Source organism: Paramisgurnus dabryanus, chromosome 6 (genome assembly GCF_030506205.2).
Source record: "Paramisgurnus dabryanus chromosome 6, PD_genome_1.1, whole genome shotgun sequence".
In the NCBI taxonomy this organism is placed as follows: Eukaryota; Metazoa; Chordata; class Actinopteri; order Cypriniformes; family Cobitidae; genus Paramisgurnus; species Paramisgurnus dabryanus.
Genome location: NC_133342.1, coordinates 1,040,269 through 1,065,642, shown reverse-complemented (window position 1 = coordinate 1,065,642; position 25,374 = coordinate 1,040,269). Strand labels below are relative to the sequence as shown.

The window sequence follows — 25,374 nt, the reverse complement described above, 5'->3', positions numbered from 1 at the left end:
ACAATATATCAAATGAAAGAACAGACCCGTTTCATCCTACCTTCATTAGTTCTCTTGTAATCACCTCTCAAATATGGGTAGGTTTCTTCAAAAAGACCAAATTTTGAGCAAAAAGCAGAGATAATAAAATGTTTGTGAAGGACTTTTGATAGCGATCAAATGCAGAGCGTTTCTAAACGTACACAGAGTTCTTTCTCTTTCATGTGAGATGTTACTTCCGGGATGTATAAGTTGCGGAAGACCTGGACCTGGTGGATAATAGCAGTATTGCGGAAAGCCAGAAATACTGGTCAATGGCTGGGAAAGAGTTAATACCATGACTAACAACTGACTGCCTTTACATTATCCCTTACACAATAAATCGCAAATTAAAACCTCCTTCCCATTTTTTTTGTATGTTAACATGTTGTTATGGACGTGTGTGTGTGTGTTTGTGTAGGTGAATCTGGTTTCAGAGCATGTGTGGTGTGAGGACTTCTTGGTTCGGAGCTTTTACCTTAAGAACATGCAAACAAACGAAACTCGTACGGTAACGCAGTTCCACTATCACACCTGGCTGAACGACCAAACACCCGAAACCAGCCAAACCCTCCTTGACTTCCGCAGGTACACCTATACTACAGTGTAATGTATTGTTTGTGTGTGTGAGAGCGTGTGTGTCAGCTCCTGAGCGGTTGCCAGTGTCATTTTTGTGGTCGTGCAGCTAGTTCACTGGCTCCAGTTGCATAGTCACAAAAGTGATCATTGACAACTGTGACTCTGCATCCAAGTGCACCCTGGGATACCAAACCCCCTTCACTCCCACCCCCTACCCTCCATTCTCCAACTTTTCTGTTTGATGAACTCTAACTTATTTCACCCACAACCCCCTGTGTACCGCTGCTCTCGCTGTCTCTTATGGATTCAGTTGTTCTCCAATCAGAATTGTTGGATTATGTTCCTGAACCCGCCCCCTTTGAAACTACTTTGCATTAAACCAAAGGCATTGTATATGAGTGTACACCGACAAAAAGGCTCAAGCTAATATGAATGTTTGTGTGCGTGCGTGTGCACAAGTGTGTGAGTGTGTGTGTGGTCGGAAGATGGAGGGGGAATAACCAAAGATCCCAACTAGGAAAATTGCTTAATTAACACTACATCATGTTTTTTTAAATGAAGAAAAGATGTGTGAGCTTTTATGATTATGGAGAGCTGAGAGAAAAGCTGATGTGGTTTGGTGAAAATATGATTAGCTAAGTGTGAAAACCACAGAAAATCCTCACTATAATAGACAAACAAACATGTGCGTATGTGTGTGTGTACGCATGTGTAAGTAAGTGTAAATGTATTCTTTTCTAAATTAATCTTAAAAGTGGAGTGTTAAGGTTTAATGTCAAATCCTAAATCTGGTATTTTGCTGTTTTCTGAGACTCAGGTTTGTTGTTCAGCTAGATCTGAAGTCTAAGTGTCATATATCTGTGTCTATGTATGTATGTGTGTGTCTGTGTGTGCGTTTATGATTGTGTATATGTCCTCTATCCAATAGGAAAGTAAACAAATGCTACCGTGGAAGATCCTGTCCTGTCATAGTTCATTGCAGGCAAGTACAAACACTGGCACACACCGGCACAGGTTAATGTAAAAGTGTTTGATTATGAGCAAAACATTCTTAAGACATCTCTGTTTACATTACATTTACATTTACGCATTTGGTAGACGCTTTTATAAAATCCAGATTAATTTATAGTGTATTTAATCTATACTTTCTTTTATCATTTGTGTTCCCTGGAGATCGAACCCATGACTTTTGCAGTCGAGCTACTCTTCCACTGTTTGATTGTTGTTTTTTCTCTTTTTTCATCAGTGACGGTGCTGGGCGAACTGGGACGTATATTTTGATTGACATGGTGTTAAATAAAATGGCCAAAGGTAACATCTGAGAGAAACTGGGGTTTACACCATGTCCTAACTACACTCACTGCACTTACAGGGATAGTTCACCCAAAAATGAAAATTATTTAATCATTTTCTCATCCTCATGTGGTTCTACACCTGTATGAGTTTCTTTTTTCTGATGAACACAAAAGAAGATATTTTGAGAAATGCACACAGCTGATTGTAACAATTGACTTCCATAGTAGGAAAAAAATATTATGGAAGTATTGTGATAAATAATGAAAAATATATTTTAATAAATGATGGTAAGCACACAGTTGATGAAATCCATCATATTTTTTTTCCTTCTATGGAAGTCAATGGTTACGATCAAATGTGTGCTTACCATCATTTAAGAAAATATTTTTGTTTATTAGAATAAAGAAACTCATGCAGGTCTACACAGAGCCGGCGCCAGACCATAACTAACAGGGGGGCACTTGGCTTCCAACGGGGGGCACGCAATAGCAACAATAACTTGCAAAAACAAGACATTAAAACAACAAATACAGTGCAAGCACACACTCATACAACTGGTACAGACTGTCAGCTCATTTCCCGTATAAAGTGCAAAAGACCACAAACTATACGCAAAACTATTGAACTTCGACTGCGGCGTGAGCGCAAGCTGAGCTCAGCTGCGCTCGCGCTTTGCTCGACGCAACAACAAACCGCCCTAGCGCGGCGCAAGCCATTGAAATGAATGGGTTTCATAGGGCAGCGCACACCGCGTCCTAGCTTTAAAAAAGCCGCTTTACCATAATCACGTCGTAATGCTGTTAACGGTCTATAGCCACACTTCACATTTAAGCTTATGTAATTTAATACAACGCTAACTTACCTTTAAAAAAGCTGAAGACGGCGTGTAAGAACATTAAACTTCCTTAAAACAGTGTCCTGTAGATTTGTAAATTCCACCTCGACCTCTAATCTCTGAGTTTGAGCCGGTCTGTGTTTGTTTGCATGAAGTCAGATGAAGCAGGCGGTGCTGGTTCGTTCTAAATGTTCTAATATCCATATTTTACACCATCCATAAAATGCCGCAAAAAACACGTTGCTAGTATTAAGTCACAAATATGCTAAAGACGTAAGACGGGTGAGACGCGGCAATACATCCAATCAGAGAATCTGGTCTATTTTAATTAAAGAAAACATATATCAACTATATTTTCCTCATTTGATTACATTACAAGTCATGAAACTTTCAATGTTTCATTTATTTTAATATATTAAATAAATAAAAAAACTTTGTAGGGGGGCCACAACAACCTGTTTGGGGGGGCACTGCCCGCGAATGCCCCCCCTTGACGCTGGCCCTGGGTCTACAACAACATGAGGATGAGAAAATTATGACAGAATTTTCATTTTTGGGTGAACTATATATACCTTTAAATTTTTCTGTTTAATCAACTTAAATTTACACTTAATTAATAAAATAAAATTGAAATAACTTAGGCTAATTCAACTTAATATTTATAATTTATGGGTCAGTGACAAAAACAGTTTGGGAAGATGAGAAATTATTTTAAAAAATAAAAAAGACTGAATGGACCTGAAAATGTCAAATGTAACCCCCAATTGTGCCAAAGAATGAGAAATATTAAATATTTTATCCACCTTGATGGCAATGTAAGCATAATCATCAAAAACAAACAAAAAAAAAAACATTATAAAATATCATTTTCTATTCAAAATGTAGGATAAATTTTACATTTTAAGTTATTGTAATATTTGTCCTGACATATGCTGAAAACAGCTCTGTTTTTTAAATAATCTTTGACAAATGATGTAAAATGTATGTAAAAAATCTAATTACACTAAACTAGATGATAATTTTTTATCCCACTTTTTTTTTATATATATTTATTTTTTAATTTTAAACCAATTGATACAGACCGGTTACACCACATTGACATTTTTGCAATTATTCCCCAAATATTGTTTCAAAATGTACAACGCAATCAATCATAAAACACAGCCAATCAGAACAGTTTTGCTCTGTTTGTGTCCTCTTTCTCGCACTGCAGCTGACGCATACAGAGACCTAAAAAAAGATGGAAAGATACATTTTTTTGCTTGTTGCGTGTAGTTAGGACACGTTGTAAAGGTGCTGTAAGTGATGCTGCTCTACATGTACATTTCTGCCACATTCTAGCCGCTAAATAAGACACGCCCCCTTTTCCCAAAGCCACACCCTCCAAAGATAGACATCAACAGAGAGACACTCCGAGATAGTTTTAATCAGATGTAGAGTAAAAGAGCAGCAGTGTAACATCTCTATGTCACACATAGAAAAAACTTTTAAACCTGAAAGTAGCTGTGTACTGTAAATATTCTTGCAAGACTCTCTGCTTTCAATAAATAGGCTGCCGTGTGAATGTGCAAAATGATTAACCGGCAAAGATCACCTTTAAATGTCTGATTGGCTAAACAGTTGTTTCTGTAACCACATCAGTTAACATTAGTTTGGTGAATCTAGCCCTGCCAAAAAATCCCTTTATGCTATTGCATTTATAAATGCTTACAGCGCCTTTAATGTGGACTGTGTGTGTGTTTGTGTGTGTGTGTTTAACAGGTGCAAAGGAGATTGATATTGCTGCTACACTGGAACACCTGAGAGACCAGAGACCTGGCATGGTCCAGACCAAGGTGTATAAACACACAAGCACATACTAAAACACACATTGTATGTGACCCTAGACCACAAAACCAGTCATAAGGGTCAATATTATGAAATTGACATTTATTATCTGAAAACTGTTTAAATAAGCTTTTAAATAAACGTCCATTGATGTAAGGTTTGTTAGGATGGGACACATTTGGTCGAGATACAACTATTTGAAAATATTGAATATACAGGTGGGAAAAAAATCGAGATAAAAAATATAAAAATATTGAGAAAATCGCTATTAAAGTTGTCTAAATGAAGTTCTTAGCAACACATAATACTAATGATAAATACATTTGTAATATATTTGTGGTTGGGAACGTACCAAATATCTTCATGGAACATGATCTTTACTTAATATCCTAATGATTTTTGGCATTATTATGACCAATTCAATGTATTATTGGCTATTAATACAAATATACCCTGGCGAATTATGACTGATTTTTTGTTTCAAGGTCACATATATTCATACTTACACACATTTTGATTTTGTCTCACACAGGAGCAGTTTCAGTTTGCGCTGACCACCGTAGCTGAGGAAGTGAATGCTATTCTCAAAGTCCTGCCACAGTGATACTTCCTTCATTCCTCCTTTTCATTCTATCACTCTATTTCTCTCTCTCTCTCTTGTATAAACTCTGATCTTGTTCCTCAGAAAGATATATATGTCCTATAGAAACTATTTTGTGTGTAAAATGACTGGACTCTATTCATTAATTATTAGAAACTGTGTTGTTTTAGTTGTGTGTGAATATGAAGAACACGTTTCATTCATTATGCTTTGATTTAAATTATTATCTCATCGTTGCTGTTACTATTGCATATTACAGAAAAAATACAGCTAAGGCCACATCTGTTCTACAGTAAATACAGTAGTTCATTGGATTTGAATAAATCTGTATGTATACATACTTTAAGATTTAGCACTGTGTTGTACGGGATACGTGTGCCTACTGCAGTTCATTAGAGATTCATAAAAGCAAAAATGTCCTGCATGTGAGATCATTTATTCGGAAAACAGACTTGATGGAATTACCAAGCCAAGGAAACCTTCATTAAATCATGAATTTCAACTTTTACCAGAAGACAACCTGTGTACGGATAGCAAACAGACATGCATGCAAGATTTGTGCAGTTGTGCCTGATGACCTTACAGCAAACTCATCCACAGAAAAATGAAAAAAAAAAGACTTGTTACTCTCTGAATTAAAACTAATTAAAGATGCAGTATCTGATATAATGAACCTGGGGTTATTGAGATGCTTAATGAGTCAACAGTTTGATACTTTAGTATCCACAAAAGCAATAACATTTACTCATTACAATAACAGGTGCATCTGAGGGACAAATTCAGGAGTTTATTTTTTTCATATACTAATTACACATGAGACCAAGCAAATAATCTCTTAACAACAAGTAAATACTAATAAAAAATAAACTTGAACTAAATAGCTCAACATTTAAGCAACAGCATGTTGTTTCTGGCCTTGCTTTATTTTTCATATCATTTGTTAGGGGACTATACTCATATACTGTAAAAGAGAGTTTATGATAGGTCAGTATCTCTTTCTGTCTGTCCATCATGGTTATAAGATGGAACATTACTATTATTAAGTCCATCTGTTTAACTAAGTTTAGTTTGTGAATATATACAGAAATTAGCAGACTCTGTATATATTAAATAACCGAAGCTGTTTTGATCATGTGCAGCTCCATAATAAAGTTTTATGTGTCTGTGAAGTAAACATGAAATCTTGAGTGTTCTGTGATACAAGAACACACTCACACATTAATTTTTTAGCACATGTGCAACCACAACATAATGCATATAAACATATAAACTGGCACTACATTTATCACAAAAGAGGCACAAATATCTTTAATAAAAAAACACTAGTGCGAGGCTATATCTTATAGAGGATTTTGTTCTGTTTCACAGAAGTTGTTTCTTAGAAGATCTGCTATTTTAGAAATAACACTTTAACCACTTTAACTGTTTTGCCTGTTTATAACTGAAGAAAATACAAAAAAAATAATATAAGCCATAATAACATAATATTATAAATACATATGCAAACATGCATTGGTTGTTCACAAATGTTTTTTATTTATTTACAAGCACAATATGCAAAAGACCAAACAAATTTAATTTAAATAAAAATAAGAACATTCATGGGAAAATAAAATAAAATCCATTAACAATGGTCAATAAAAAAGAGACAGGGTAAAACATCATGGGGCGGTTTCCCGGACAGGGATTAGACTAGTCCTAGACTTAAACACTTTTAAGAGCTCTCCAAACTGAAAATAACTTGCACTGACATATCTTAAAATACATCAGTGCCCTTTGTTTTACCTCAAAATGCACACAGGTAATGTTTTTAGTAAGGCATGTTTGTTAAAACTAGTTATATTTCCTAATTAAACTAAGGCCTAGTCCTGGATTAAGCTAATCCTGGTCCGGGAAACCGCCCCCATATTGTGGACAATATTAAATTTAAAGGCACTTTATTGACATGTTTGTATTTATAATATGGCCAAATCATTATACACACAAGAAGAAACATGCAATAGCACAGTAACAACAAACAATAAGGTGGGTAAAGGGTGAAATATAAAATAAACTAGTATAAATAAAAAATGACTTTTAAAATGTCATGATTTAAAATCATTCCCTTTTCAAACAACTTTATTTGAAAAATTATTTTATGTATATTGTTGTCGAAATCAATATGTTTATAAATACATTCGAATTTTAAATTTAATTTATAATATGAATGAAATTATTAATATAATTTATTTTAAACATGGTCGCGTTGAGCGTCTGAGACTTTTATTTTGTAAAGAATGACTTTGAAACAGGAAGAAGTGCTGTCAGTTCGATTTTTTGCAGGACAGTTTTAAGAGTTATTTAAAGATCCTGGTGGGTCTTTTTGGTGCTGTAGAAAATGTCCAGTGTGATTCCTCGTATCGAGCAGCTGTCGTCGAGAGTGGTGCGGGTTCTGGGCTGTAACCCGGGACCCATGACACTGCAGGGCACCAACACATACCTGGTCGGAACTGGCAGAAGGTACAGTGGTCAAAACAATTCCATGTTGTGGTCGGGATCCATGATCCCTTGCGTGTAAAGAGTGTTCGTTTTGTGCCTCTAATAAAAAACAAAGTAAAACAAATTACAACAGAAACCATAATTCAAATGCTAGTGGGTTGTATTGGTTATATGGAAATTGTGTTGGTTTTTAATAGAAACTATAATGTGCTCTCGCTCTCTGTGTTTTAGGCGAGTGTTAATTGACGCAGGTGAGCCCGCGGTACCGGAGTATATTACCAATCTGCGCGAGGCTCTGAAGCAGCACGAGGCGTCCATACAGCACATCCTTATCACACACTGGCACCATGACCACACTGGAGGAGTACAGGATATACTGACACATTTTCCCACAGGTGAGTAATGTGTCTCTGTGATGCATAAGATGCAAATCTGAGAGGACTTGTTTGACTCGGTCAATGTCTATTGATTTACTCACTGTAAAACTATAAACTCATCCTACATCATTTTACAGAACATTCTGTGAAAATATAACCTTGATATCTTTATTGACTGAGTAAGGTCATGTCAAAGATTGAAGTCAAAGTGAAATTAATAGTTAAAATAATTCAATTATGAAACTTTAGCTTGGTTTTCCCAAGCAGTGTCCCATTATGCTTTTATTAAAGGGGCCATATCATGAAAATCTGACTTTTTCCATGTGTAAGAGCTATGATTGGGTCCCAAGTGCTTATATCAACCTAGAAAACATGAAATGATCAACCCAGTATCTTGGTTTTAGTAAACCATTCACTGCAAGCATGTGAAAAAATAGGTAATTGAAATTTGACTCCACTTGTGATGTCAAAATGACCCCTTAATCTGCAATATCCAACCACAGCACTGCCATTTAGTGCAGAGAGAGAGAGAGAGAAAATAATTGACAGCACAATTGAGTTTCAATTTCAACAAACCACCATCATTGTGATCAGAGTTTGCATTTCATCGGCTCATTTGGATTTTAAAGGACACACCCAAAAACAACACATTTTTGCTCACACGTATAAAGTGGCAATTTAAATCTATGTGGTATTTTGAGCTAAAACTTCACATATGTACTCTGGGGACACCAAAGATTTATTTTACATCTGTGAAATGTCTCCTTTAAGCGACTTAAGCCCTATTTGGACTGTGATTGTTTCTCGTGGTTACGTAAGGTGTTTTCGTCATTTACAGAGGGTAGTCAGTGATTTTGTTTTTCTACGACCACCCGCGTTAAAATATCTGTTAAAATATTTATTTTTTTTGACAAACACTAAGGTCGTGTGGTGATTTAATTGCTCTTAATCTCTGACTTTATCAAAGGGGATCATCAGTGCAAAAGTCATACTGCATTTTCTTTTAGACCACTGAAAAGCACTGTATGTTCACACATTCTGCACCAGTGAAGCGTCTTTCTTTCGTGCATTTTAAACAGTGACATCTTTATAACGGAAATGATGAGGAGTATGTGGGAACAAAGTTTTATCATCGCTCCACTACAGCGAGTGGGAGCTGATAAAAAGAAAATCACACAAATGTTTAAAATGTCTATTAGCAGCAACAAGTGCTTATTAACATTTTAAAATGTATTCAATTACACCACAGTATTCCATATACATATAATCAAGTATCCGGGTCTTGTGAATGATCATGAAAGTAACTATCTGCAGCGCATTTCCAGGTGTTTTGAATTGTAAACTCGCAGATCCCTTGCAAATTTATCTTCATCCGATTGCATGAGTTTTATCGTTAAGGAGGAATGCAAATATATTTTTACAGACATCCTCATGAGAACCAATTCCCGTCTGAATATGGCTTTAAAGTGCATTTAAGGACACTGTGTTCCTTTGAAATTGAGCAATTCTCACACAACCCTCTACCAAATGAGCTATGATATGAGATACAAAAAGGTTTATGTGAGGGTATTATTAATAGGAATGGGGGTCAGGTTAGAGTATAGAAAATAAAGCAACTAAATAATAAGTCCACACCATGATAGAAAACCAATTGTCTATGTTACATAGATGCAGAGCTGAAGGTCAGTAAACTCCCTCGGTCTCCTCCACAAGAAGAAGAAATCGGAGACAAGAAGAGGAAATTTTCATATCTTAGTGATGGTGAAGTGATAAAGACAGAGGGGGCAACACTACGGTAAATGTGCACACACATACGCACGCACAAACATTCATTCTGTACGTAATAGTGGATCAAGCAAATTAGTGTGTACATTTTCAACGTGACAATTTATTTTAATTTTATTTTTTTCTATGTGTGTCTCATTGTTTAGGGTGTTATTTACTCCCGGTCACACAGATGACCACATGGCATTATTGCTGGAGGAGGAGCAGGCTGTGTTTTCGGGTGACTGTATTCTGGGAGAGGGCACGGCTGTGTTTGAGGACCTCCATGATTACATGAAGTCACTGCAGATTCTGCTGAGCATGAAGGCTGACCTCATATATCCAGGTGAGCTTGAGAGTTGCTACTGTGGTATTTATTTATTTTGAATGTGTTACATATCACAATTTTATGGACACTAAAAATATATATGTGTGTGTGTGTGTCAGGTCATGGCCCAGTTGTGCAGGATGCAGGATCAAAAATCTGTGAGTACATAACGCACCGGAATGCCAGAGAACAGCAGATCTTAAAGGTTCTACAGGAGAACAGTGGAACCACGTTTACCTCAAGACAACTAGTAAAAGTGGTGTACAAGGTCTGGCCCTTTTCTGATTTATCTCAGTTCAGTCTAATCATGCTTGGCTGTTTAATTAAATTCAACCCAGTTTATGAAGAGCTTTTTTGAAGTTGTTTTTGGTCAAGACAACACTAACATTTAAGTTAGTCTGGGACTGTCTGGGAAACCGCACCAAAATCTTTAATGAAAAATTAAAGGCGCAAATGTAGGATTTCACCACTAGAGGTCGCATTTTTAAAACAGTAACAAAGGTGAAGCTTAATGACGTTATGAAGGAAATTGGAACGATGGGAGATGTTGTTTTCACCATCTAGAGACGTATGGAATTCGCTAATCACGTTCACGACGAATGAGGTAATGAATTCATGTTTTTCTACATCTATGTTTGATCACATTCATCGGCATGAATTAGCTGCAAGTCACAACAGCTGCGTTTAAGATGCTGTATAACCGCCACTTCCGCATTTGTCCACTCTTGTTGCCATAGTTTCAACAAGCAGAAACCGAAGAGAGTGCAGATATTACCTCATTGATAGGCAATGACAAGGGATGATTCAAAATGGGAGTTTCTCTGGATTTACAAGTCCTTGAGAACGTTTAGGATAATGTAAGTACACAACTACATAAAATATTTCACAATGTGCAAGAGATATTTTATTACAAAGTCTTACATATTGTATTGTGTAGGTATGTGACAAAATGACGTAATACGCACGAGCGCTTTGTTCCCACGGCTGTGTTCCCAGCAGGTATTCAGCGCCAGACACGTTGGTGACTTAGGAAATCTGTCATATCTTTGCTTTGTGAATACCTCTAAAGCCCATATACTAGTGACATAAATTACTTCCTCACGTTGATTTTCACGTTCGAATTTCCAAGACAGCTGTCGTAAGAAGAAAGTTATAAGCGAAGCAAAATTTCTCTCGTGTTTGGCATTGAAATCCTCTATGAAGGCGAGTATTTTTTTGTTTCAAACCAAATACTTTTGATAGAATATACATTTAACTTGAATTAGGTGAAGTTTGGGATTGATTGTAACATTCGCATGTGCTTTTTTAAGATCCGCAAGTGACGTTGTTGTCAAAAGCAGAATCGCCCATTCAATCATATTGGCTTCCAAAACTTCTCCGTTTTCATCAATCCGTGCAGTATTTTTCAAAGTAATCATACAGAACGAAGGATTAGACTCTCTAGATTACATTATTGGCATAATTTTGTCAAACATATAAATAAATGCATGCATGCATTTATTGATTTATGAATGATAAATAACATAATCATCAATTAATGTATTAATAATATCTGACCATTTAAATTGCTCGCCAGCATTATTAGTCAATTAAGAAATATTAAAGAAACAATGAAATGTTTCTTTAATATATAAAAATACAGCAATTTTATTTGAGAGGGCTTTGATTTCATATGGAAAGATATGCGTGGATTGATGCTCTGGGTTTCATTAATTAGTGGTTAATCAAAAATAATAACATTTTTATATATCTTTTAAAAATATGTCATCTTAATCTTGTTGGGCTTTTAATTACCTACAATGTGGTGTTTGAATTATGCAAATAGACCAAGAAATGAGGAAGTTATGATATTTTAAAGTGTTTGGTCAAGCGGAAGAGGTCACAGTTTTTCATAGTTTTATCGTTTTAATTGGGTACAAAAATGCCCCCTAATTTTCGAGATAAAAAATTCCATAACTTTCTTAATAATTATCCGATTTTAATAATTTAAAAACCATGTTAAAGTTCTTTTTATTATCTATCATATGGTTATAATTATATATGAATTTTCTAGTATTTATATTTTTTTGTCACATACCTATATTGTGATTATACCTGCATTCGCTCCCTGTAATCACGTTCCTACCAGAGCAAGCACCTGACCTTAAGACAGTGCGAATATCCACCAAAGTTCAGATTTTTCAACTCACGCGTTTCCTGCAGCAACGCTCAATTCGTGCGGAACGCGCCATCCACCCCACACGTTCCGCGCAATTCACACTGCGTCATTTGCATGTGCCGTGCAGCAGGATGCCTATTCTATTCGCGTCTTTGCATTGACTTAACATGTAAATCAATCACACTTGCCCCATCTTCCGCATATGGTGTGAATACCACATAAAAGTACAGAAGTTCCTGTTTACTTAAAATACTTACTGTAAGTATCAAAAGTAAATTTTCTTTGTAATGCTACGTAAATACCAAACGCGGGGCATCGCGTTACTCCCTCTAGATTACTCGCGGGATTTAACTTCGTGTCATGCTAATTTTTCCCACTAATTTAATATTTTCCCCTTGGGCAAAGACACATTTGAGGCGAATACCGCGAGTTTTCGCTGCAAACGCGCCACCCATATCGCGTCATTTGCATCACCCCACATGAGGACGCGTATGATCGCATCTTTGCATTGACTTTGTATGTAATCTACTCGTGCAAATCGTTGAACTCGCGTCTGGTGTAAACCAACAGTTAGACTTTACAATAAGGCTGTATTTGTTAACTCATTCCCTGCCAGCGTTGTTAGGCACGACGCGAAGCGGAGTTGTAATTATATTAGTACAAATATTTGTCTTTCGCCAAACAAAGTAGTTCCTCAGAATCAAGAGTGGCTGCAAAAGAGCGCAGTTCACAACCAACACAGACGCAGCAAAGACACAATGAAAATATGATTTAAGACTGTGGTGTTTATTTTTATAAATCAACATTCATCTAATTTAATGTATACATTAACATTAATATTGTGCAACTGTTGAAGTGATGATCAAATGCTTGGAAGCATGCTTAACTCTTTCCCCGTCAGTGTTTTTTTTAAGTTGACACCCAGTTTTAGTTTAATGCCTTACAGAAAAAATTATCTTCTTTAAATAAACATAAAATATCAAATGAAAGAACAGACCATCCGCTTTCAAACAACAACAAAAAACCCGTTTCATCCTACCTTCATTTGTTCTCTTATCAGTTATCACCTCTCAAATTTTCAGCTAAAAGCGGAGATAATTCCATTTTTGTAAAGAACTTTTGTAAGAGATCAGATTCAGAGAGCCATCAAAACTTACACGTCACGCTAAATCCACCACAACGCTGTTTTGTCGAGGGAATGCGTCAGTGTTTAAGTTGGGTAAGATTGCCATCTAGTGGATAATAGCGGAAATATCAATTTAAGACAAAAACAACTCCGAGAACGTTTTCTCTTTATTGACGAAATGACTTAACACTATCTATGACATTTATCTGGATATCGCCATAATTGTGCAAATGTAGAAAAATTTAAAAAATGATTAAAGACTGTGGTGTTTATTTTCATAAATCAGTACGCAGCAACAGTGGCGCAGTGATACTTATGTAATACGGTCTGAACCGTGGGTTTACCGGGGTATTTTATCACGGCTTAGAACGCGTTTCAACCAATCAGAATGAAGAACCAGAACGAGCCGTTTTATAATTGCATTTTTGTAAAGTACTTTTGTTAGAGATCAGTTTCAGAACGATGATCAAAACATACACAGTGTTTACAATGTTGTTAAATTAGTTGATGCTTCAGTTTTGATGTATTGGATAAAAGCCGGAATTACAGATTACCATAAAAACTCATCAGGGAAGCGTCATTGGCAGGGAAACGTTTTCTCTTACTTATCTTGACTAGATAAGTCTTCAATGGCGGGGAAAGAGTTAACTTAAACTGCACATATTATGCAAAATCCACTTTTACAAGGTGATTGAACATAAATGTGTGTTGGCAGTGTGTGAACACAACCACTCTACGATAATTTTTTAAAATTTTTTAATCCCCATTAATGTGATGTCACACTAACAAAGCCCTGTCCACAGCCACTGACTGACTTGTTAACTTTACCCAAAAGCTTTTCTGAATGTGTTTGTTAGCATGTTGTAGCATGCATTAAAGATACTTTTGCCTAAGACTGTATTTACAGGAATCAGATTTATTTTAACCAAAAGCAGTAGCACATTGCATTTAACGGTACATGAAAACTGCACTTGTTTGCTCCCACCCAAATAGGGGGATTTTGGACATGTTATAACAAACAATCTGTTGGGTATTTTGAGCTGAAACTTCACAGACACATTCTGGGCACACCTGTGACATATATATATATATTTTGATTGTTGTGGTCATGACAGCAGCAAACTGGTAATGTTTTACAAGTTGTATTTGGAATGGAAATTACACTAGCAAACATTAGATCATTCAGAAATAACACTTCCAACGATAGCATACATAACACACAGTAATGACCAATTTTGAAACCCATCCCCCAAAAAACCTTTCACCAATTTTTTTTGTTTGCATAACTCAATATGCTTTCACAGGTTGGATGACATGGTTTTGAATTCTATAATATAGTTGCTGTTAGGCAAACAGGGAAATCATTTAAAACTAAACAAATTTTTGTCTTTTCAGAGAAAATGGGTGTGCACACTGCACAGATGAGCCATCTTCTGCCATTTTACTATCAACTGATCAATATTAAATTAAAAAAATGCTCTGAAATCATTGTACTTCACAAAATGTGACCATACAAGAGGGATTATTGACAGGCTGTCTGTCATGAAAATAAAACATAATGCTTTATAGAAGAAAAATGTGCTATGTTGCTTTCACCTCAAGTGACACGTTGTTTTTTTCCCAAGTGATTTCCTTGTTTTTATTTTAATGTTAGGAGACTCCTGAGCATCTTCACAGAGCCGCAGAGGTTAACTTGGTGCACCATTTAAAGAAACTACACAAAGAAGGAAAGATTTGCCTGGGTATGGGTGTGCAGTGAATGGATGTTTATTTGTGTGTGTCTCTGCGTGTGCGCATGTAAAGGCAAATGTGTGCTCTTGTGGTTTTCTTTAAAGAGATCAACATTTGCATCTGTGTTCTTTGCAAGTTTACACTGTTTTTCCTTTACTTGCAGCTGAAGGTTCGAAGGAAAAGAAGTGGAAAAGTAATTTGTGATTTCATCCTCGATTCCTCATCTAATAAAAACTTCCCAGTAGTCTGAGATACTGAGAGATCTTTTTCTGTGATCTATTTCTTTTGATGTAACTTTTCATTTGTTAAGCAGATGCTTTAATCCAAAGTAACTTAATAGAAAAAGAATAGATATATGTCATTTCAACACATGTTGATCTTTTTTGGGGGGCATGTTGCCACTAACTACATTTAATAAATGTATTTGTGATTAAATAAATAATTATATTTAAATAAATTTGTCTTATTCTCTAGTTGTCATTGAAGGAGATTCTACATATAAAGTCACGAGCAAAGCAAACGGCAATATTTATTATTTGCTTTGAAACGGTTTAATCCAATATATTTTCCACGAATTTGGGGAAAACATTATTCACACTAATACAATAAATTATTTAAAATATATGTTTTTACAGACTGTAGCCGTTTCCCAATGTCAAGGAAGGATCCTCGGAAGCTAGAATTTCGAGGATGCTACGTCATCGACGTCCGTCGAAGGACTGTTCCAATGTCGAGGATCCTCGAAATTTCAGCCAAGGACTGAGTCCTTCGTTCGACAAATATCCCATATACAGGAAAGGATGCAAATTTGTATCCTTCGCGCTCTTCACGCGCTGAAATCACCCACAATCCTCTGCGCGCAGCACCGAAAGCACACCTTTCAATCACGTAATGACGTAATGACGTGCACTTGCTAGCCTGTTCCATTTAACGTGTTCTCCGAATGCTTAAAAGGAGCCTCGGCTCGCCTCTGAAGGAAGTGACTTGTAAGGACTAGTCCTGCCAAGGAAGTATCCTTGACATTGAGAAACGGCTTATGGTTTGAACCCCCGATTTTCTCAGATGGACCGTGAACCGGAAGTTATCCGGTTGTATTTACAGGCTCCTGCGGCGGCGGGGAGCGAATGCGCTTCAGTCAGAACTGTCACTGTCCAAGGGCACGGATATTTAGATCAACCTGTAATTTGGATATAACCAGATGGTGAAGCTGCGAGCAAGGGAGTTGATCGATTACAATTTAAGAGAACAAATGAAAATACTCGGTGTTTTTATTAATCCGGCACAGACAACGGGACACAATGCGCGCTCCGCGCCGCTGCAGTATACGCGCAGAGGCGCGTGAGCGCTCGGCGGCAGATCGACCGTCGAGTCGGCGTGTTGTTTTGTTAAAATGTGTCGATTTGAAACAGTAATTGTGCTGTAATCAAACACGATACGCGGTATTGTGTACTTGAGCACATCTTTTTATTAGAACGCCTTCATGGGTTTCGACTGCAGCGCTATTACAACGGGTCAGGACAGCCGGTGCGGGTAATTTAAAGTGTTTCGGTAGTACATGGCACGTTTATCGGTGTTAAGTTACAGAACGGAATTTGTTTTTTACAGTGAACTACATACGCAGCATCTGGAGATTTTTGGTATGTATCAGTCTGCCGGTGTAACGGTAAATTAAACACGATAACGTACAATAACCGCTGCCCGTCAGGATGGCATCCGGTGCTGCGGGGGGAGGGGGGCTCGCCCCCGTGAAACCGTTCCCCTGTTTGCGTGAGGAATCAACTCAGGATTTAAAATCCAAGAGCCTGCCTACGCTCAACGACAGTCAGGATCCGGATCAGACTCTGCTGTCCGGTCCGCAAGGCTCGTCCCGGTGCGGCTCCCCGGTCAGGACAGAGCGTCGCGAGCCGGAGGGTCGCGGTGTCTCTTCGCTGTTGACGTTCCGATTGCCTCGTGTACCGGTGAGGCGCTATGTGGACGGGATCCTGTCGGACTCGCGCTGCTTCCTGTTCTGCATGTGTTATCTCACTTTTATTCAGTCACTGATGGTGTCCGGATATCTCAGCAGCGTCATTACCACTATAGGTAACAAACTTGACCTATGACCCCTGCTAAAAACAATAGAAACCATTACAGACATTCTAATGGATTTAATGATGATAATAATGGGGATTGTATTGGTTTTCTCTCCTGTATATATTTTTATATAATAGTAATACATGTTGTATTGTTTCTTATATCTATTAATATAATAATAATATGGTATGTTATTTATTTTATTATGTCTGTTAATATAATAACTTTTATATTTTTATCTGTTAGATTATATATTTTAAAGGGTACCTGTTATGCAAAATTCGTTTTACAAGGTGTTTGGACAGATGTGGGTTGGCTGCTAATACAACAACCCTACAATGGAAAAATCTACCCACTCCTTTTTTAATCCCCATTAAACTAAAGCAGTCTCATTAAATATGCTGTGTTGATGTGATGTCACACAGAGAAAGCCCCACCCATTGACTGACAGTCCTGCAATTTCCATAGTTTCCACCCTTAGCAAGTTGTACACTGTCGGCCAATTTGACTATTTTAGCTGAAAGTGCTCACCTTCTCTTTTGGTAAGGGAGTGAGGAGCTGTAGCTCATTTGCATTTAAAGGTACAGATATGAAAACTGGCAGCTTTATAGTAAATACAGACATATGTTTATACCAAATATTTCTTTATTTTTTATTAGAAAAACGCTACAGTCTGCGGAGCTCAGAGTCAGGTCTGCTGGTCAGCTGTTTCGACATCGGTAGTCTCATCGTTGTGGTCTTCATCAGCTACTTTGGTGGCCGGAGCCAAAGGCCTCGCTGGCTGGCCGTAGGGGGCGTGTTCATTGCAGTGGGGGCCGCCCTCTTTTCCCTACCTCACTTCATCTCTCCGCCCTATCAGCTGGAAGAACTGAACAGCACTGTAGGAGGCGAGGGACTGTGTGCCAATGGGAACGGCAGTGGGCCGGAGAGGACGACGCTGTCCAGGTGTCAGCGGGACCGCGAGGAGAGTGAGCACGCCCTGTATGTGGTACTATTCATCTGTGCTCAGATCCTGATAGGTATGGGTTCGACTCCCATATACACACTGGGACCAACCTACTTAGATGACAATGTAAAGAAGGAGAACGCATCTCTTTACCTGGGTAAGTGTAATCTGTCCATATTTTTCCAAAGATTTGAAGATATTTAGAGAAGATGCTATCAATGCATGTATTGAGTGATGTCACTCTCTTTGGGAAATGGCTTGTCAGGTGTGCTAGAAGAACAGTGATTTCCAACCTTAAAAGCCTCAGCAGATTTCCAAGGGGTCCTCAAGATGACCTAAAATTTGGATAAAACAAGCATTAAAATAAGATTTTATAGCGAATATACATCCATCTAGTCATTCCAAGTTCTATTTAATTTTATGTGGAAAAATTAAGGTGAGGAGGGCCTTCAATTACTGTTGTGGGTAACTAGGGGGCCTTGAAGTGAACAATGTGGATGACATTGTGAAATAAACCTTGTTAGTGATAGATATTAAGATAAAATACTCAAGATACCTGCAGTAGCAGCAGAAGAATACCTGCTTTTCTCTTTGTGTGTGTAGCTATCATGTATGTAATGGGAGCTCTTGGACCAGCTGCTGGGTATCTGCTGGGTGGGATTCTGATCGGGTTTTACGTTGAACCCGGTACCAATGTCAGTATTGACCAGAGTGACCCACGCTTTGTTGGAAACTGGTAAGAAAATCTCTCTCTAACTGCTCTTCCATTACCCTTCAATTTGCGCAAATTGACATTACGAATAAAAAATACGGTCAATGGAAACACGTCACTTTCGCAAAAACTTCAATATATCACACCTTTTTTTATGTCTGCATGAGGCTTTTTTTAGGCAATTCGGAAAATGCGTATTTCGCAAAACTGCAATGGAAACAGTTTATTCGCATTTACAGGTCAACTGATGTATGTAAATCATAATACATTTTTGAAGATGACATATAAAACTCTTACGTCTCCTTCGAATAAAATAATGGCTTAAGATAGCCCACATCCATCGACGTGATGTTTGTAATGACTTATCGCGAGTGTTTTAGTCGCATATCATCGTTAAGGGAAACAGCATAACTTAAAAAAGTTTTTTTTTTTTATCGACTTTTAGAAAATATCGACAGTTTTGCACAAATCTTTAATGGAAACGCAGCTTCTGTTTTCTCACTCTCTTTTTAGCGCGTTTCCATGAGGTGTTACCGGGAGGTTTTTGTACATACCGCGTCCTCTTCAATTTGATTGAAGACTTTAAATAATGATTGTGACTTACATACATCAGATGACCTGAAAATGCAAATAAACTGTTTCCATTGCAGTTTTGCGAAATACACCTTTTTCGAATTGCCACTTCATGAGAGCATAAAACGTATTTTTTACGAAACTGTGTTTCCATTGGCCGTATTTTCAATTCGCATTGTCAATTTGATACATTGCAATCTATTTCTCTTTTTATCAAAAATGTAAAAAAAATAGAGCTGAACTTTTTTTAAAGCCAAAGTGCTTCCACACGCCCGCTTTGGAAGCTGCAGGTGTTTCAAAAATTTCTGCCATTTTCTTACTCCCGTTAACTTCTGAGACATTGGCCGAACGGCCGTATATGACAAACAACTGGAGAGCGACAACTACAACAGTGGCAGAGGAGGTTGTTTGACACATAAAGAGGGATTAGATTTTTTTTTAAATACCGATACCAGAGTTTGAAATACCGATACGATATCGTGGAAAATAGCGCAATAGTTAGCTGTGTTGATATTTTTGCGCCGCCCTATAACCTGTTGCAGTTTTGCGAAATACACATTTTCTGAATTGCCTAAAAAACACCTCATGCAGTCGTTAAAAATTTGTGCGATATATTGAAGTTTTTTTTATTGAAGTGTTTCCATTGACTGTATTTTTAATTCGCAATGTAAATTTGAGCAATTTGAAGGGTAATGGAAACAGCTACTCTCTAACTCTTTCTTTCTCTCTCTCGCTCTCTCTCTCGCTCTCTCTCTTTTATCTTTTAAAAATCTTTTTATCTTATTTCTTAGGTGGAGCGGTTTTCTCCTGTGTGCTGTGGCAATGTTGTTGGTAATCTTTCCCATGTTTTCCTTCCCGAAAAAACTTCCGCCTCGCCACAAGAAAACTAAGAGACACGGGAAAAAGACTCCAGGCGATGTTTCCAGTGATGATGAAGTGATGAAGGAAAAGAGCCAGGCGGTCTCATCCTCCATGGGCTTTGGCAAAAACATTAAAGGTGAAACCTAATATCCAAATCATTGAAGCCTCAACTGTAATCTAGATGGGTATTTCATGATAAATGAGCTAGAGATTATGTAAGTATTTATATGAACGTTCTTCAGTGCATCGGGCTTAAGAACTATAGATTAACGTTGTTACATTGCAATACTAAAAATCTGTTTTTCTCGCCCTCCAGATTTGCCTAAAGCAGCCGCACGAATTCTAAGCAACGTGACGTTTTTATTTGTGAGTTTGTCGTACACGGCAGAATGTGCCATTGTCACGGCTTTCATCACTTTTATACCTAAATTCATCGAGTCTCAATTCGGCGTCCCAGCATCTAGTGCCAGTATATACACGGGTACGAAACACCCACATGCAGATTACAAGATTCATTGTGAGATTTCTTACGTGTTTATTAATCTGTGTTTATGGGCGTAGGCCTGATTATTGTACCCAGTGCTGGTGTGGGTATAGTTCTCGGTGGGTACATCATAAAGAAGCTGAAACTGGGTGCAAGGGAAGCGGCGAAGCTTGCAATGATCTGCAGCGGCGTGTCCCTGCTTTGCTTCTCAACGCTCTTCATTGTCGGCTGCGAGAGCATCAACCTCGGTGGAATCAATATTCCTTACACCGCCGGGTAATGGAGAGGAGCTTTTAGACGTGTATATATCACCCGCACACTTTCCAGCAAACATGAGCTGCATTGAATTATGTTCGATCTGCCTTTGCAGACCCACCCTGACTCTCTCTCACCGGAACCTGACGGGGAGCTGTAATGTCAACTGCGGCTGTAGGATTCACGAGTACGCACCTGTCTGTGGCTCGGACGGCATCACCTATTTTAACCCATGCCTGGCTGGCTGCAGCAACATTGCCAACTACACCTCAGGAGTGAGTCTATATTTAACCTGTCCACCCAGCTGAACCCTCATGTTCCTGGATTTTTCTTATTTATACGAATGCATTTAATATTTTGTCAGCATGATTTTGTTCATGATCTCACGTGGGTCTAATAACGCATGTTTCTCTCCCATTCAGATCAGAAACTATTCGGACTGCGCATGCGTTCAGAGCAGACAGGTGATCACGCCTTCGAGTGGGAACCACGATCTGCAGGTGGTGATCGTGAAGACGTACCTGAACGAGAATGGTTATGCGCTGGCGGGGAAGTGCGAACGCACCTGCGGAACACTCATAACCTTCCTCATTTTCCTCTTTATCGTCACTCTCATTACTGCCTGCGCTCAGCCATCCGTCATCATTGTTACGCTCAGGTTTGCCACTTTACACGCTCTTAGCATTCATTTCTCATTTTCTTGTATCTTGCTCATTTATTCTGCCTATTCTGTGCAGGTCTGTGGACGAGGAGGACAGGCCTTTTGCTCTAGGAATGCAGTTTGTTCTTCTCAGGACTCTCGGTAAGACATATAAATCACATATACATACATTAAAAGATGGACTAATGTCTCTAGTTTATCTACTATATCTACTATTCTCCAAGATGGTAAATTATCAACAAGTAAAACAAAAAAGTTTTCAGTCGACTTTATCAAAAAGTAGCCCTCCAGATTGTTTTATCCATTGTGGGTAGCCCTTGCTCACAAAAAAGTTGGAGACCCCCGATGAAGTACACTCACCTAAAGTATTATTAGGAACACCTGTTCAATTTCTCATTAATGCAATTATCTAATCAATCAATCACATGGCAGTTGGTTCAGTGAATTTAGGGGCGGGTCCTGGTCAAAACAATCTCCTGAACTCCAAACTGAATGTAAGAATGGGAAAGAAAGGTGATTTAAGCAATTTTGAGCGTGGCATGGTTGTTGGTGTCAGACGGGCCGGTCTGAGTATTTCACAATCTGCTTAGTTACTAGGATTTTTAAGCACAACCATTTCTAGGGTTTACAAATAATGGTGTAAAAAGGGAAAAACATCCAGTATGCGGCAGTCCTGTGGGTGAAAATGCCTTGTTGTTGCTAGAGGTCAGAGGAGAATGGGCCGACTGATTCAAGCTGATAGAAGAGCAACTTTGACTGAAATACCCATTCGTTATAACCGAGGTATGCAGCAAAGCATTTGTGAAGCCACAACAGGCACAACCTTGAGGCGGATGGGTTACAACAGCAGAAGACCCCACCGGATACCACTCATCTCCACTACAAATAGGAAAAAGAGGTTACAATTTGCACAAGCTCACCAAAATTGGACTGTTGAAGACTGGAAAAATGTTGCCTGGTCTGATGAGTCTCGATTTCTGTTGAGACATTCAGATGGTAAAGTCAGAATTTGGCGTAAACAGAGTGAGAACATGGATCCATCATGCCTTGTTACCGCTGTGCAGGCTGTTGGTGGTGGTGGTGTAATGGTGTGGGGGATGTTTTCTTGGCACACTTTAGGCCCCTTAGTGCCAATTGGGCATCGTTTAAATGCCACAGCCTACCTGAGCATTGTTTCTGACCATGGCCATCCCTTTATGATCACCATGTACCCATCCTCTGATGGCTACTTCCAGCAGGATAATGCACCATGTCACAAAGCTCGAATCATTTCAAATTGGTTTCTTGAACATGACAATGAGTTCACTGTACTAAAATGGCCCCCACAGTCACCAGATCTCAACCCAATAGAGCATCTTTGGGATGTGGTGGAAGGGGAGCTTCGTGCCCTAGATGTGCATCCCACAAATCTCCATCAACTGCAAGATGCTATCCTATCAATGTGGGCCGACATTTCTAAAGAATGCTTTCAGCACCTTGTTAAATCAATGCCACTTAGAATTAAGCCAGTTCTGAAGGCGAAAGGGGGCCAAACGCAGTATTAGTATGGTGTTCCTAATAATCCGTTCGATGAGTGTATATAATAGACTTGAAGGTGGGAAGTCAAAGGTCAGTCAGAAGAAGCCGCACAGAACACCATAGCAAGCACATGGCAATGGCCTGGCATCCCCACTTACCTTTGTGATGCTGCCATGTATTGTTAGCTAATATTTCAATACATTTTCTCTCTCTCCCTCTCTACAGCATACATCCCCACCCCTATTTATTTTGGAGCTGTGATTGACACCACCTGTATGTTGTGGCAGCAGGATTGTGGTTTCCACGGATCCTGCTGGGAGTATGATGTCACTTCCCTTCGATTCGTTTACTTTGGCCTCGCAGCGAGCCTGAAGTTTTTGGGCTTCCTCTTCATCTTCCTCACCTGGTATTCGCTGAAGCGTCGCGAGGAACAGACGCTCGCACACACGCGTCCACATACTTTTTCTTCGCTGGACACGGTGAGCCACCTCATCTGCCACGCTGGAGGACACAAAGGCCACGCCCGCACGCGCTCCTGTCCTGTCTTCCTGCCACGCCCAGCTGAACACACCCACGGCACTATGCCAAGTGGACACGCCCTTAGCCGTGGTAACAGTTGCCCTGGCAATGGCCTAAAAGCAATAACTCCACCCATAAGGTCTCTTGAAAAAGTGGCAGTCTGAGAGGAATGGAAGCACACACACATTCACATTCGTACACGTGCATGCAAACTCGTACAGTTACGAAGGCCGAGTGTAAAGATAAACACACCACATTGATTGCTTATAGCCATTGCTGGTGCCTTTTTTAAAAACACACACACTTCAAGCACTTGTCAACGCATTAAATTTATAAAGCACTAATTAATAATGACACTTTTGACAGAATACCTCAACAGGTTAAAAATACCTCTCATCATCATATCTCTTGTCCTGTACCTATCATGTTGGTTTTGCACTCATCTACTCCGTACAGCAGATAGATATAGTGGCTTGCTTATCTCATTAATTCTTCTTATACATTAAAAAAACAGCAAAGGGGAAAGAGACTGCAGACTTACTATGCAAACTCCTCCCACAGACTTCATCAAGCATATATTAGCTCCTCCCACCTTACAAACATCTACAGCGCTGACTCCGCCCAATCATATTATCTCTAACAAAACTGTAAGCACATTTTACGCAACACCATATTAGCCTTTTCAAACTGTAGACAGTGCTGTCTCCACCCATCCAGCATGCATTATTGCGCTCCAAACTGAAAATTCATCTCATATCACTTACTTACTTATCATATTACTCCTCCCAGCCCAGACTAATATCGCACAAACAATATTAACATAGTAATTAGAAACTCTCTTAATGAGGAGGAGATTGGAGGTGAAAAACTTTTTTAGCTGTTTTCACTTGTGTGGTGCATTAATAATTTTACTCTGGCAATGAGTGTTGCTTGCAACCAATTGTGCCGACCACACATCAGAGCACACGAAGATGAGCTTGTGTTTATCTTAACTTTTTGCATCATATCAGTATTGATAATAACTATGTCTTTTTCCTTTTGTCTTGATTTCATTTGATTTTCGTGGTCATTGGTGATCTGTGTATGACATGTACACATGAAAAAACATGGTACAATACTGATGTTCATCATAACAGGGTTTTTATTTTTACATATGATAACTATCTGGACCAGCTTTAAACAAATCAGTGAAAAAACTATCCTGACAGGACAGAAACAAAGCAGAATCCACACTACTATCATGAAATGTTTTTCCCTCTCCTTTTTCAGCCCTTACTTTGTTATTGTGCTCTGTTTGTGAATAGATGATGCATTAATAATTATTTATTTGAAGGTTTTGTCTAATTGTTTTATTGGAAACAAACCTGTTACCTGGAGAAATTATTTACTAACTGTTTTGGTTTACATGTACATATATAAATAAAGGATTTGTGTCAATAAAAATGTTTAAATAAAATTGTTGGTTTTATGTTGTATATAACTGTATATCTACTTTCTATTAAAATGCAGTATACTTGACATGAAAATATTTTTTTATTACTACCTGGCTTGTACAGATGTATAATTATCCGTCCTGCCATTATAGCATATTAGCACCAATGAAACTAGAAGTGTCATGAACATTAAGTAAATATTTTTGTCCACAGCCCCCCCC

At 38.3% G+C, this 25,374-nt stretch overlaps 3 protein-coding genes across 6 annotated transcripts in view; all 3 read left to right on the top strand.

Annotated features, from left to right (window-relative positions):
• slco5a1b (solute carrier organic anion transporter family member 5A1b) overlaps positions 1 to 5,829 on the top strand; it is a 29,336-nt gene extending 23,507 nt beyond the window's left edge. Inside the window, exons 19-23 of the mRNA XM_065266408.1 lie at positions 440 to 606; positions 1,526 to 1,579; positions 1,844 to 1,908; positions 4,490 to 4,563; positions 5,088 to 5,829. Coding sequence (XP_065122480.1) covers positions 440 to 606; positions 1,526 to 1,579; positions 1,844 to 1,908; positions 4,490 to 4,563; positions 5,088 to 5,159 — 432 coding nt within the window. The 3' untranslated portion in view covers positions 5,160 to 5,829. The remainder of the gene's footprint in view (positions 1 to 439; positions 607 to 1,525; positions 1,580 to 1,843; positions 1,909 to 4,489; positions 4,564 to 5,087) is intronic.
• A 1,589-nt stretch (positions 5,830 to 7,418) lies between these two features.
• On the top strand, positions 7,419 to 15,541 carry lactb2 (lactamase, beta 2). Of its 4 annotated transcripts, none has more exons than XR_010532005.2 (8): positions 7,419 to 7,655; positions 7,866 to 8,029; positions 9,680 to 9,806; positions 9,943 to 10,121; positions 10,223 to 10,371; positions 10,841 to 10,960; positions 15,042 to 15,129; positions 15,282 to 15,333. XR_010532005.2 is itself a non-coding variant. In XM_065266441.2 (7 exons), exons 1-7 carry the CDS (start codon positions 7,534 to 7,536, stop codon positions 15,320 to 15,322), a joined length of 870 nt encoding a protein of 289 aa, XP_065122513.1. In that variant the 5' UTR covers positions 7,419 to 7,533; the 3' UTR covers positions 15,323 to 15,541. The 4 variants fall into 4 exon arrangements, 1 of the variants encoding a protein (XP_065122513.1); XR_010532004.2 differs by having other exon boundaries at positions 10,223 to 10,707; XR_010532003.2 differs by having other exon boundaries at positions 10,223 to 10,960.
• A 638-nt stretch (positions 15,542 to 16,179) lies between these two features.
• Positions 16,180 to 25,238, top strand: slco5a1a (solute carrier organic anion transporter family member 5A1a). Its single transcript, XM_065266421.2, has 10 exons — positions 16,180 to 17,200; positions 17,851 to 18,294; positions 18,741 to 18,873; positions 20,214 to 20,419; positions 20,600 to 20,764; positions 20,845 to 21,043; positions 21,138 to 21,297; positions 21,445 to 21,680; positions 21,760 to 21,824; positions 23,427 to 25,238. Exons 1-10 carry the CDS (start codon positions 16,825 to 16,827, stop codon positions 23,882 to 23,884), a joined length of 2,442 nt encoding a protein of 813 aa, XP_065122493.1. The 5' UTR covers positions 16,180 to 16,824; the 3' UTR covers positions 23,885 to 25,238.
• The last annotated feature ends 136 nt before the right edge of the window (positions 25,239 to 25,374 follow it).